The sequence below is a fragment of the Cherax quadricarinatus genome, chromosome 44, assembly GCF_038502225.1.
Source record: "Cherax quadricarinatus isolate ZL_2023a chromosome 44, ASM3850222v1, whole genome shotgun sequence".
Taxonomy (NCBI): domain Eukaryota; kingdom Metazoa; phylum Arthropoda; class Malacostraca; order Decapoda; family Parastacidae; genus Cherax; species Cherax quadricarinatus.
In genome coordinates this window covers 16786414-16800572 of record NC_091335.1, presented here as the reverse complement: position 1 = coordinate 16800572, position 14159 = coordinate 16786414, and the positions used below count along the sequence as shown (strand labels likewise).

The 14159-nt window shown below is 35.7% G+C and overlaps 1 protein-coding gene across 2 annotated transcripts in view; it reads right to left on the bottom strand.

The window, feature by feature from the left end:
• Serinc (serine incorporator TMS1) overlaps window positions 1-14159 on the bottom strand; it is a 52762-nt gene extending 38603 nt beyond the window's left edge. For both annotated transcript variants that reach the window (XM_070094142.1, XM_070094141.1), the window contains exons 1-3: window positions 14003-14159; window positions 9558-9722; window positions 3939-4022 (exon numbers count right to left, since the gene is read on the bottom strand). In XM_070094142.1, coding sequence (XP_069950243.1) covers window positions 3939-4022; window positions 9558-9722; window positions 14003-14038 — 285 coding nt within the window. In that variant the 5' untranslated portion in view covers window positions 14039-14159. The remainder of the gene's footprint in view (window positions 1-3938; window positions 4023-9557; window positions 9723-14002) is intronic.

Below are 14159 nucleotides of genomic sequence, written 5' to 3'. Positions count from 1 at the left end.
AAATTATAAACTCAACAGTACATTTTGTAAGTTTTTTTTTATTTGGACATGATACATAGTTGTACAAGGAATTATAGTTGGGTGTACATGCCAAAAGCTCCTTGTATGCTGACCATTATGGGCAGCTTAAAATTAACTTAAGATTAACCAAGCAATGATATATTCAGTGGTAAAAATTACAGTAAACAAAATACAACATGAAGTACAAATGAGTATTTTAAACAATGAAATTTGAACCATTCAATTAAGTGGCATTATAGCTGTACAAATTTGTAGCATAACAATGTATAATATAACAAAATGATCAATATACTATATCAATATACTATTTGTAGTGCAGAAACAGGTCACATGGTCATTAGATGAGTTACTGCACATTCAAGAGAATGGATTATTCTATTAGGTAATGTAATTAAAAAAACAGTTTGATAGGGTCACAGGTTACACTTTTATGAAATACAGATATTCAATATTTATTTTAAATTTTTAACCATTAGGATCCCTCTCATATGAGAGTGATCATAGAATTAATGTTCAAAATGGAAGTTACTATGGAAAGCATTATGATTAATGACTTCACTTCTATTATAAAGCAGCGAGTACAACGATTCAAGTATAAATTAATACTGTATATCAGGCTTAGCCATTTTCTAATCTACAGTAATGTTTTTTAAAGTTCTTTTCTTCGTCTCTCCTCACAGCTGCATTGTACATTATCGGTACTACTGAATATATTTTTTGGCACGTTATTTGTTTATGAATTTGTGACTACGTATAGTGATTATATTTTAAAATTATTAGGTATTAAATGTAAATATTTGATTCAAAATTCAGACTAAGCAATTTTATTTAATTTCTGTTTGACCATTTTTAACAAACGTCAAATTTCATCATTATGAATTAAATTAACCTATAAACTGTCACACGTTAATCAGTGGGTGAGCATATACTGCCACACATGTAGATGAACATTTAAATTCTAGCTCCTTCAAAATGGTCACAATCAGGAATGTTAAACCAACACAGGATAAAGAAGGCCTGTGTCGATAGTGTGCGCTACAACAAAAAAGTATTCCACCACATGGCATTCTGGGAACAGTTTGCTTTGAGGTACCATACCAACACATCATCTTTGACATTCCTTCACTCCATAAACTACTGAGCATTTGCTATTTGCCCAGGCTGATTCTAGCACTGAAGATAGTGATGAGAACTTGGAGTTGTATGAATATGATGTACAAGAATGGTATACAGTACCGACAAGATGAAATTAAGACGTTCAATATCTGGATATCTTTATTGTAGACGTTTCGCCATCCAGTGGCTTTATCAATACAAATTCCAGTTATGTCCTGGAATTTGCATTGATAAAGCCACTGGATGGCAAAACATCTACAATAAAGATACCCAGATGTTGCACATGCATCTTAATTTCATGAATATGATACAGTCAATGCTGAATTACAGAAAATATCTGTCTGGATGATGACTAACAAACTTACCCTGAACACTGATAAAACCAATTTCATTCAGTTTGGAAACAAAGCTGCAAATCATCCAATTAACATTACGCTAAATGGATCATCAGTCACAAGACTCGCAGAGGGAAAATTCCTAGGTATCCACCTTGACAGTAGCCTTAAGTTCCAGACACACACACAACAAATCACCAAGAAAATCTCCAAGACTGTAGGCATATTATCAAAGATAAGGTACTACATTCCACAATCAGCTCTCCTGGCACTGTACCATTCACTCATATACCCTTATCTTACATATGGAATTGGTGCATGGGGATCAACATCATCCAATCACCTAAAACCCCTAATAACCCAGCAAAAGGCAGCAGCAAAAATGATAACAAATTCCCACTCCCGCCAGCATACTCCACCAATTTTCAAAAGTCTGAATCTGCTTACCATTAAGAACATCCATACTTATTCATGTGCCTACTACATACACAGAACAATACATGCAAATATAAACCCCCCACTCAAACTTCTCCTCACCAACCTAAACAGGACACATGACCACAACACAAGACACATCTCTTTTTGATATACCTCATGTCCATATCACACTGTGTAAAAACTCTATGCACATAAAGGGCCCCAAAATATGGAATTCATTACCAGAAGATATTAAAGTAACCCAGTCTGAAAATGAAAATCAATTTAAGACTTCTCAAAAGCCACTTAATCACCCTAGACTAAATGCTAAATACTCAGTACACATTTGCTCACCTATGTACTCCCACATCATAACTGAAACAATCACATTGAACCTTTTATCCATTGTTGACAGGAATATAATTGAATCATTGTTTTTCACAAAAGCATTTTAGAATATAAATACGTATATCTTTGTATCAAAAAACGTTATCTATGGAGGCAAAGAAGGGAATGTATGAAAGTATAGTAGTACCAACACTCTTATATAGGTGTGAAGCTTGGGTGGTAAATGCAGCAGCGAGGAGACGGTTGGAGGCAGTGGAGATGTCCTGTTTAAGGGCAATGTGTGGTGTAAATATTATGCAGAAAATTCGGAGTGTGGAAATTAGGAGAAGGTGTGGAGTTAATAAAAGTATTAGTCAGAGGGCAGAAGAGGGGTTGTTGAGGTGGTTTGGTCATTTAGAGAGAATGGATCAAAGTAGAATGACATGGAAAGCATATAAATCTATAGGGGAAGGAAGGCGGGGTAGGGGTTGTCCTCGAAAGGGTTGGAGAGAGGGGGTAAAGGAGGTTTTGTGGGCAAGGGGCTTGGACTTCCAGCAAGCGTGCGTGAGCGTGTTAGATAGGAGTGAATGGAGACGAATGGTACTTGGGACCTGACAATCTGTTGGAGTGTGAGCAGGGTAATATTTAGTGAATATACAAATTTTGATTCATTTATAATTAATATTCTACTGTACAACTATGAAATAATTACTTTCCTACTGTACAACTATGATATACTACTCCTTAGTATTAAGTAGAATGTAAGCCAATAATGTTAAGTTGGCCCATAATGCCTAGGCATAATAGAGGCTCTCTTTGTATTGCAACCCACTATTGTGTATACACAATCTCAATGTACTGTTTGCAAAGACATTAAATAAACAAATAAATAAATAAAATAAATAAAATAAATCAATAAATAAATACAGTGTTGCTGCCACTACAGATGACCCATAAAGAAAGGAAAACCCTAATGAATTTGGAAGCACTACATAATACAACTTCTTTCCACTGAAGATATACACTCACATATGTTTGTTCTAACACCATCAGAGAAACAAGGAAATGCAAAGACAATTCATGTTTAAAACTTGCAAAACTCTAAAATAAAAAAAATATTAGTTACTGAACACTAAATTTCCTGTCAATATGGTCTGAAAAAATATATACTAATGATAGATGTATGCAACTAAGTCTGCAACTGTAATTGGTAAATTTTAACTATTTTTTTTAAACATGTAAAATAAAAGCAAATTAAAAAAAAAAAAATTTGGTGCTAAAATACAATTTCATGTTACCCCCATTGGTAGTGTAAGGGTTAAGTGTTTTTAGCATATACAGCAAGTCCTCACTTAATGTCTCGGTACAACACTGATGAGAAAAAAAAAAAAAAAGATTTTCTGGCCAGGGCCACTGTCTGTGAGGAGTCTGCATGTTCTTTTTTGAACTGCGTGATGGTAGGAGCACACTTCATACATATTTTGCTTTGCAAACATTTATTCCTCGATTTAACCCTGTTGCATTGTGCACCCTTGATGTATACATCAATTAGCCTATGGTAAAATTGGTTTTGTCATACATAGTTTTGCTTAAAGTCGCAGTTTCCAAGAGCCTACCGAGGACTTACTGCATATATATTTTGATTCAAGATTATCATAAACTTCCTGGCATGAAATACCTCCCATTATCAATTTAAGTACAAAAGGGGTAAACCAGACTCACCTCTGTACAATCTAGCTTTACACCCTCAGTGGCCGCACTTAGTATGGATGTTGTATCACCTTCCCCACTGCTACAAAATGGTACCTGGAATAAACATTCTGGATTATTATTTGACTCTCAAGAGCTATAAAATTTGCAAATACTACTTCATGGGTAACACTTATCAGAGCTCTTGCCTATAAGCTCTGGTAGTGAGAGACGCCTCAGTGATCAATAAGAACTCTGTGCAAGACAGAGGCCTCAGTGATCAATAAGAACTCTGTGCAAGACATCAGTGTTGTCACTGGTGTCCAGCGAGGTATGGCTAGCTGGACACCTCTGTCCCAGAGTCATACTATGCAGGCATGAAACATGAATACTGAACAACTGTCAATATACTGTTCCCAAATATATAAATAAAACTACAGTATACTTAAATATATAATATACATACGAATAATATTCTGGACATAGCAAAAGACGGAGAAAGAACATTTTTCAAGATCATAACAATAACCAATTTTAGTGGACTTTGTCAGTTAAATCCAAAGATCCATATACCAAGCAGACCGCAACAATAATGGACTGAATGTAACAAACTATGTTAAATCGAGACTTGCCCAAAACAATTAAAGATTAAAAGATTAAAAATATTAAAGATTTTATTTCTTTGCTAAGGTTACGATGTGTAAATATAATTTTGATTTGTTATGTACAAAGAAAGCCACTATCGTGCTGGGGCATTTAAGGTAAACTAATCCTAGTACATGATAACTTAAAGTCTAGACAAGATAAGAATGGTAAACATTTTAATAAATCTATCTTAATATTATTTTAATACTAATGCGAAGTAGTCAGGGTGGAGGTTTATAAGAATAATAATCTTGAAGTTGCACATAATAAAAACAATATTACAATTAATTGTTCAAACAGTAATATTTTATGGATTGGCAGATGTTTTAATAGACTAGAGGTCACATGGACAAGTGTTATTTATTAAACTTTATTTGTAAAAATCTTAAATTAATTTACACAGTGAATAGTAAAAATAAACTAATAACTCTTAATTAAGCATAAATTCTAGCGGCCTCAAATCTCGCAGGAAAAGGCTGATAAGCCTAGATGTGAGAGAATGGGTCTGTGTGGTGGGTGTGCGCAGTAGGAAAAAAATCTGGGACCCAGTGGTGCATTGTGGGAATGCCATCATAGTACACAATTTCCACCGTGCCCTGCGGTAAGAAGTTCCTCACTCCTCGGCGAATTGGGACACTTTTGTTCCCCAGTGACAGTTCTAATACAGATGGAAGTGACAGTGAAGATGAGTTTCAAGGTTCTGGTGAGGTTTTGACCGAAACTAATGACCATAATATGGGTAATAGTGAGGAAAACCCAGACAACCCACAGCCTTCCACCTCTGGTGCTGGGCCGTCGTTCAATTGTACCAGAATCAAAGGAAACTCCTATTTTCCAAAATCCCAGACTCAGATGTGAGCATTGGTGATGATAATGATAGTGATTATGAACTACAAGCTCTTCAAACTTGTTCCAAGAATGGAGGAGGAGGAGGAGGCAGAGGAGGAGGAGGAGGCAGAGGAGGAGGAGGCAAGAGGAGGAGGAGGCAAGAGGAGGAGGAGGAGGCAAGAGGAGGAGGAGGAGGCAGAGGAGGAGGAGGAGGAGGAGGAGGAGGAGGAGGAAGAAGAGGAGGAGGAGGAGGAGGAAGAAGAGGAGGAGGAGGAGGAGGAGGAGGAGGAGGAGGAGGAGGAGGAGGAGGAGGAGGAAGAGGAGGAGGAAGAAGAAGAATACGTAATGATAACAATAATACATAATAATAATACATAATAATAATAATACATAATAATAATAATACATAATAATAATAATAGGTAATAATAATAATATGTAATAATAAATGTTCACCCATGACAATAACAAGATAAGGGGAGATAACATCTGATAAGTGCTGACCTTTGATGAGGGTAAATGAGGGTAGAGCTGATGCCAAAAGATGAGATGAACATCGCCCTCCCTTTGTTTTTGCTGGTATACTAACATTTCTGTCTGTCTATTTGCCTGTCTGTCAAGCTCCCTGTCTATCCATCTAGCTCTCTGTCTCAGAGAGCCACAAGACTGTGTCATCACTTTTACTCACATCTTCAAGCAGAGTATAGCACTTTGTCTGGATTTCTTGGGTTATCCTAGGTAATTTATACTATGTATACTTGTATTTATGTGTACCTGTGAGACAGAGATAGACAGACAGATAGAAAGAGAGAGACAGATTGAAAGAGATAGAATGAGGGAGAAAGATAAAACACCTTTGTGTATGACACCATGTTTCAGAGTTCCACAAGCTGCAGAACTAATAGGAATATGTTCAGTGACTGTATATTGGTATATATATTATAGAACAATAATAATAAACAATGTTTTGTATTGTTTGTTTTTGTAAACAAGTTTTGTAAACAATATATTGATAATTATGTTTGTGTGCTTATTGTGTTGTATACAACGAGTGGATATATGTACATTGCACCTTACTTTGGTCTCATAGGCCACATAAGTTATGTGAAAATGGAATTTGTCCATGGTTCCCTAATGTTACCTGGCTACAGATTTTGCCTGTTCAATCCAAAATCCACTAAACTGAGGTTCATTAACCCTTAAACTGTCCAAACAGATCTATGTTCACATGTGTAGTGCTCCAAAAGTAGATCTATGTTTTTTTTTTACATATTTTCAAATATAACAAACAACAAAAAAAGTAGATCAAAGTTTTTTTTTTTACATACAGTGGAACCTCTACTTGCAAGCTTGTCCACGTGAGAGTTTTTCCAAATACGAGCAGTTGATGGGTCGATTTTTTGCTTCCATACGCGAACAAAATTTCCACAAGCAAGCAGACCTCAAGGCAGGTTCCTTGACACTGGTAAGGGACTCTTGCTCTTGATCTCGGGAATTGTATCTCATTTGTTTGTTGGACTGTTTTATTGAAACTTGGGCAATGTATGATGGAAAGATGCTTCTTAATGTACACCAAAAATGAAAGAAATCTAAGCATAAATAATAGAGCTCACTTCTCAGCAATTAGCCACCCCTTAGTGGTAATTTCGAATGGTTTTTATGGTTGTATTCTCGTTTTTTTGTCTCGTTTGATAGAATGGAAGATAAATTACAGAAATAGATATGATTTTGATTGCTTTCATGATGAAAAGTACCTTGAAATAGAGCTCAACCTAGGAGAAATGGTCCATTGCTTGGCTGTTTCAGCGTAAACAAATGACGTCACAGTAAATCATATTTTTTATGTGAATAAAAAATTACAAATTTATATAATAATAATGATAATAATAATAATAATAATAATAATAATAATAATAATAATAATAATAATGAAAGAAATCTAAGCATAAATAATGGAGCTCACTTCTCAGAAATTAGCCACCCCTTAGTGGTAATTTTGAATGGTTTTTATGGTTGTATTCTCGTTTTTTTTGGTCTCATTTAATAGAATGGAAGATATTTTACAGAAATAGATATGATTTTGATTGCTTTTGTGACGAAAAGTGCCTTGAAATTGAGCTCAACCTAGGATAAATGGTCGATTGCTTGGCTGTCCATTCCAATATGCAGTCGTGAATGGGTTGACATTTTTACAATTATTGCAAAAAGGAATAACAGTAAATCTTATATTTTTGTGTGAATAAAAATTAAAAATAATTTATATAATAATAATAATAATAATAATATTATTATTATCATTATTATTATTATTATTATTAATAATAATAATATGTATAATAATATGAATACATAATAACAATATGTATAATAATAATAATAGTATAATACAATAATAATAATAATAATAATGATAATATATGTATAATAATAATACATATATAATAATAATGTACTACATATAATAATTATAATAATAGATGGCTTCAAAAGGCCGTCACTAGATGGCAGTGTTTACCACAACAAAGAGGGAGCGGTTGTGGCCGCCTCCACCTGTTACATAATGACATATTTTATTCATTCTAGAGTATACATCGTGTTTCTGTGTTATTTATATTGTCTGTTATGTCATATTAGATAAACTGTGATATATAAATAAGCCGTATAGATGATATTAGCAAAATTATTCATGAAGAATTTTGCCCGGTGTCCAGACAAACTCTCGTCCACTGCCGACACCGCCCATACCACTACATGAATGACACATTTTATTCATTTTGGAGTATATATCAGGTTTCTATGTTATTTATATTGTTTATTATGTCATATTAGATGAAGTGAGATAGATAAATAAGCCATAGAGTTGATATTAGCAAAATTATTGAAGTACAGAATTCCACTGGAACGGATTAATTGCATTTCAATTAATTTAAACGAGGAAAATTGATTCTGCAAACGAGCAAATCCAGTTGCGAGCAAGGTCATGGAACGGATTAAACTCGCAAGTAGAGGTTCCACTGTACTTTCAAATGATGAAAACACATAGATCTATGTTTGGACAGTTTAAGAGTTAAAGTGAGGCTTACTGTAGCGAAATACGTACGTACTAACTGTGTACATCACTAGGCTAATGAGATTTAATGCAGTACTGTATTTGGTAATAAAAATAAATGGTACACATAAATGAAATATTAAGTCTCTACTGTAGATCTCTAATAATTTTATTATAATTTTTTTTAACACATCAGCTGATTCCCACTGAGGCAGGGTGACCCAAAGAAGAATCACTTTCATTACTCACTCCATCACTGTTTTGCCATAGGTCTGTTGATACTACAGTTCAAAAATTGCAACATATCTCCACTCCTCCAGAGTGCAGGCACTATATCGATAATAAACGGCATGAATAACAAAAGGAGACCTCTTATTATCATGTAATAAAATATCTCCTTTGGCTACCAATACCAATCTTTTTAACATCATTCAGCACAAGGAATAGGAGGCTTGATCCTCTGTCTGCTATTACAGCTAAAACCTTGCAGCCAGGCTTTTCCCCTGAGCATACAAAATGAGTAATCCTTAGAGAGAGTGCAGTAAGAGCATAACTAAAATAAAGATATGTGACATCTCTACTGTTTGTATATAAATAAAGTTGTAATTATTATATTTATGAGGAAGTACTACACAAGTTTATAAATGAATGTATGAGTGTTTTTAATAAATAATGAATCAGATGTCAAGTGAGGCTTGTCAATTCCTATGTATGGATGACAGTGTCACTGGGTAGTCTGGAAAAGCAACAACAGTAGTCTGCGTGCATGCTTGTTTGTAAAAGAAAGTTAAAAGTGCATAAAAAAAAAGGAGATAAACTATTAAGAAGTGTGGTCTACAGAATGAAAAAAAAAAAAAAGGTCACACTGGAAGGAATGAGTAGGGAGGAAGTAAACACACTCAGATTATTTGTAGTGAATGTATCAGCAGAAATGACTATGCAGTCCAAGTAAATCACAGAACAGCTGAGCTTAAGATATTTGAATGAGAGTATGAAGATAGTTTTAAAATAAAAATAAACTGCCAACAAAAGTACATAAATGAGAGAATATACAAAAGCCCTGTACATTACAATGGTGTCAAATCCTGTGTGAATTTGAAGCATCCTCCATGTATATCCAGTATAATCACCTTTTGTAAAGCACTCTGTAGGCCCGGGGAGAGCATGATACAAGCCACAACAGTACCCATCAGCATCATAACTGCATACATGATGCGAGTCGAGGTTGAATTCTTGCATGATGGGCAAGCTGAACAGCATAGGCTGCATGCTGCTGAACCACAACAGCATGCCAGCTGTAAACAGATAACATGTACTATATAGTAAACCCATTATGTAATAAAGTAAACACTTTAAACTTTATTGTACAATATTACATTAGCCTCATGGTTAAATAATCTTGCATCTATTCAAAAGAAATCAAATAGTGAATATGCAAAACAAAGGACAATTGTACCATTATTAGTATTATTAACACACTGTTACATCATTTATAGTGTTACTCTTACAATTTCAAGTTTCTGGTATACAGTGTCAGGGGATATGAAACAAGTGTCTATTAAGGTACCCCCTTACTCTTAGGCAAGGCTCAAGGGAGTCAGTGTCCATAGAATCTCCCATCCATTACTGGTCAAACTTAATTCTTTATCTGACTAACCAAGCACAATAATCAAAACTGTTACAGGACCTCATAAATTTCCTTTGACATTTTAGCAACAAACAGTTCATCAGGAGATGTATCAGAAGCTGTCTAAGACCTAAAATCAACAAATTAAGGTACAGCAAGTCATCCAAAGAATATCTGCAACATAATATATGTACAATGTACATGTATGTACGTATATTCATATCTGAATTTAAAACAAAATCCTGACAGCTATGGCAGTAGCACCAGCAAACATAACTTGTCAGAAATGGGGTGTGAGCTACACCACTTGCCATTGTAGTAATACCACTGATCAACAATACACTAACAATACTGTACTGCATATGGCCAAATTTACACCCATCGCTTAACCCTTAAACTGTCCAAACATAGATCTACATTTGCTCGCGTAGCACTCTGAACGTAGATCTACGTTTTTCTACGTGCTTTCTTATGGAGAAAATCAAGGTCGGAGCGCTACACACGCCAACGTAGATCTACGTTTGGACAGTTTAAGGGTTAAATCCATCCTTGTCATACAATTTACCAATTTTAAAATATGATTAAAATTACTGCCAATTACAATTTTTTGTGTGAAGCAACTGGTCAACTTATGTACTGCAATGTACACTATATACAGATTAACAGTTTTGTAACTACAATTAAAAAAATGATAGAGCAGGCCACATCACAGGTAAAATTACCCACTCAAAAATAAACAGCAAGATAAAATTATTCATCTGTCATAGATAAAGTACAGTAAAGCTTTTATTTATTGGATTTCGGAAACGACAAATATCTGCCAAACACAGAATTACGCACTTTGTTCATGGAGCAGTGACTCAATTTATCACTGCCTGTGCATTCAAAGGTAGAGAATTGTCATTTGTCTCTATTTTCCATGGATTTTGTGTGTTTATTATAATACAAAAGTATATTATGATAAGCCATGACCCCTAAATCAAGTGCTTTGGTTAAGAGAGGAAATCAAAATATCAACTGAATGAGATGAAGTCAACATTCTCATTAATTACGTTAAAAAATAAAAAGACGTGCAAGCCTATTATGAACACTTCTGTACCTACTGGTAAATTAGTTATGGTGTAATATCAACTATGATCTATAAGAAGGCGAACAGTTTCACAACTCTGACCAGAATAAGACCTATTCAGTCACAAAAAAATCTCATTTCCTTACCACCTAGGGTACAATAAAATTACTCATACTGGCACTGTACTGTAGTTTTAAAGACTTTAGTTTCAAATGCTGTTGTTGGGGTTGTTAAGGGCCTCCACAGCATAAGCCATACTGAACCCTAAATCCCAATTCCCAGGGATTAGGGAGTTCTCAAGCACGGGAGAATATTAGGGAGAATGGTAGTACAGTGGAACCTCAAAAATTGAACTGCTCCCAGCACGACCAATTATGTAAGTGTATTTTTGTAAGTGCTTTTATAAGTGTATTTTTGAGGGTCTGAAATGGACTAATCTAATTTACATTATTCCTGATGGAAATAAATTCATTCGGTAAAGGCACTCGAACAGCCTTCTGGACCGAAGAAAGTTCGATATTTGAGGTTCCACTGTACCTACAGGAAATGGAATAACGAGTCCAGAGGGCCCTGGTCAGAGATGTTGCAGGCAAGGAGTGGAATGCACCACTAAAGTTCACCAAATAGTCCCAAAGCCTTGAGGAAGGCATAAGCAAGGGCCAGACAGATCATAGCCAGCCGCATAAATAAATGGTAATGAGAGGCGACTCGTTTCCAGTCAGCAAAGGGACTCACAGATATGCATGCGAGTAGAATGGAACTGGGATCGTGAAAGAAAATATTCCAATGTATTCAGCTGGCTGATATATCACCTATAGGCAGGGAAAGCAACCATCAGGAAACTATAAAGATGAGCCCCAAGTCCTAAATGGCCCATACAAAGAAGTGTCAGGGCCACATCAAGTGCCCAGGAGGGGTGCTGCTCCCAAGGACAGGGACCCCTCAAAGGGCTGGATGGAGCCCAATGCTGAGGAGTAAAGGGAAATGACCAGGCTACCCTGCCATTGGCGACTGGTCTCCCTCTATACTGATGCAAACTTTCTCCATAGAGAGGAAGAGGAGAGATGGCTAGGAGGGAGTGGGCAAGAGAGGAAACTCAGTCTGCCACCTTATTACTCTGGATGTGTACACGAGATGGGACCCACTAGAGAGCAATGCTCTAACCCAAGGTGTGAAGAGAGCTGGATTTTGCAGACTAAATGTCAGAAATCTGGGAGAGGACAGAGCCACAGAGGACTGAGAGTCAGTAAAGAGCATGGCTGTTTGAGGAAGATGGGAGAACCATATGAAGGGCATGGTGGATCGAGAAAATCTCACTAGGAAGGATAGAGTGAAATGGATCATCACCAGGTTTGACAGAAAGAAAGGCCCAGAATTTCAACATTTATTATATCTATGAATTTTATATATGATCCTTTATTATGTATACAGTAAAGTATTGATTCTTCAGCTACTTTTTAATGTGTAAAATTGCCAATCTTCATTATCAGACATTATTTGTCCCATTTTGGTCCATGCAATGAGAGTTTCACCATGCTGTACAGGGGCTACCTACTAAGTTTAAAATGAAAACAGCTTCAATTGCAACTCAGAATACTAACAAAAATTAGTTTTATAGTTATTGGACATGTAAAAAATAGTAATAACTAATAAGATGCATTCTAGACTTTGTGCAGTATGAATATGGCTACTCAGCTCTTTTTCTTTTGGCCTACAAGGGAATGGGGTATGTGGGTAAAGGGCTGTGGCTCCAAGGAGTTGAAGCTTCCCTCCTGTCTCATATCAAACCTGATTGCATCCCATTTCCCAGGTGCTGTAAGACTCCTACCCAATTTAGCATTTCTATATTAAAATAATAATAATCCCTCCAGTTTGGCTTAATTGAAGATTCTGGCTTCTAACGTCATTGGCTGTTGGGCACGGTTTCATACAAGTCACCCAAGCTTCGTGTACTTTGGGACTTTGAAACTGCAATTATTTTGTAAGGTTCAAAATGTTACAGATTTCAAATGTATATTTTTGTTTAACAAGTTTATGACTAGATTGCTAATAATTTAGCCTCTCACCGACATTGAAAAAAAAGTCTAAGATTTCTCTATGTAAATTTACAATGGTTTCAATGATACACAAAAGTTATGGGCACAAAATGCATCAAGCAGACTTAACCTTGTTAATGTCTAAATCTATGTCTCTCTGACTTTGTTGGGTTATCCTAGGTAATTTGCACCAAGTTACTACGTATAATTGTACTCACGTGTACCTGTGCCTAAATAAACTTACTTACTATGCTTGTGGGGTCTTTATAATTTAAGTTGATATTGTAATCTCCAGATATTATAGAACACTGTATGACTCATTATTATTATAATAAAAAAGAAGCGCTAAACCACAAGGGCTATACAGCTCTGTATAACTCACAGATTCAGCACTGATGTCTGAATCCAATATTAATTCAGCTAAATTATTAAGTAGTTTGTTATTACATATTAGGTCATTAGAAGGCTGCCATCAAAGCTTTATTTGTTGATATGAGGATAATGAAGTGATCAGCAGACTGCTATTATGATAGGGTTGTCATTTTTTGTAGGCAAATTGTGTAACATATTTCCCAAACTCGTTTCTGTTGAATTAATGTTTAATCTTATTGATAAGACTGGCGAAGTAAATGAGAGTTCCTCCATCATATCCGCACAAACTCTAACGTCCATATAAACTAATGAACTTCAATTTAAACTCTTAAGAATATATATAAACTGAAAGAAGGAAATACATTACTCAGGTGACCCTCAAGTGACTGAATCAGCTGACTTGTGGCTGCCTTCTTTCCTTCCTTCTCATCATACAATATACATACAACAATTCTGAACAACGGAACACACCTGGGCTGCGCTGCATATGCCCAACACTGCCCCCATTGCCGTGGATTCCTGATGTGACTCTGGGCGTGGTAGTAAAGGTGATAATAAAGCAGCGTCGCAGAGATGACTGTCAGGCTGCCAGACCTTTGTTGTGACTCCTGTCTGACGTCACAACTGC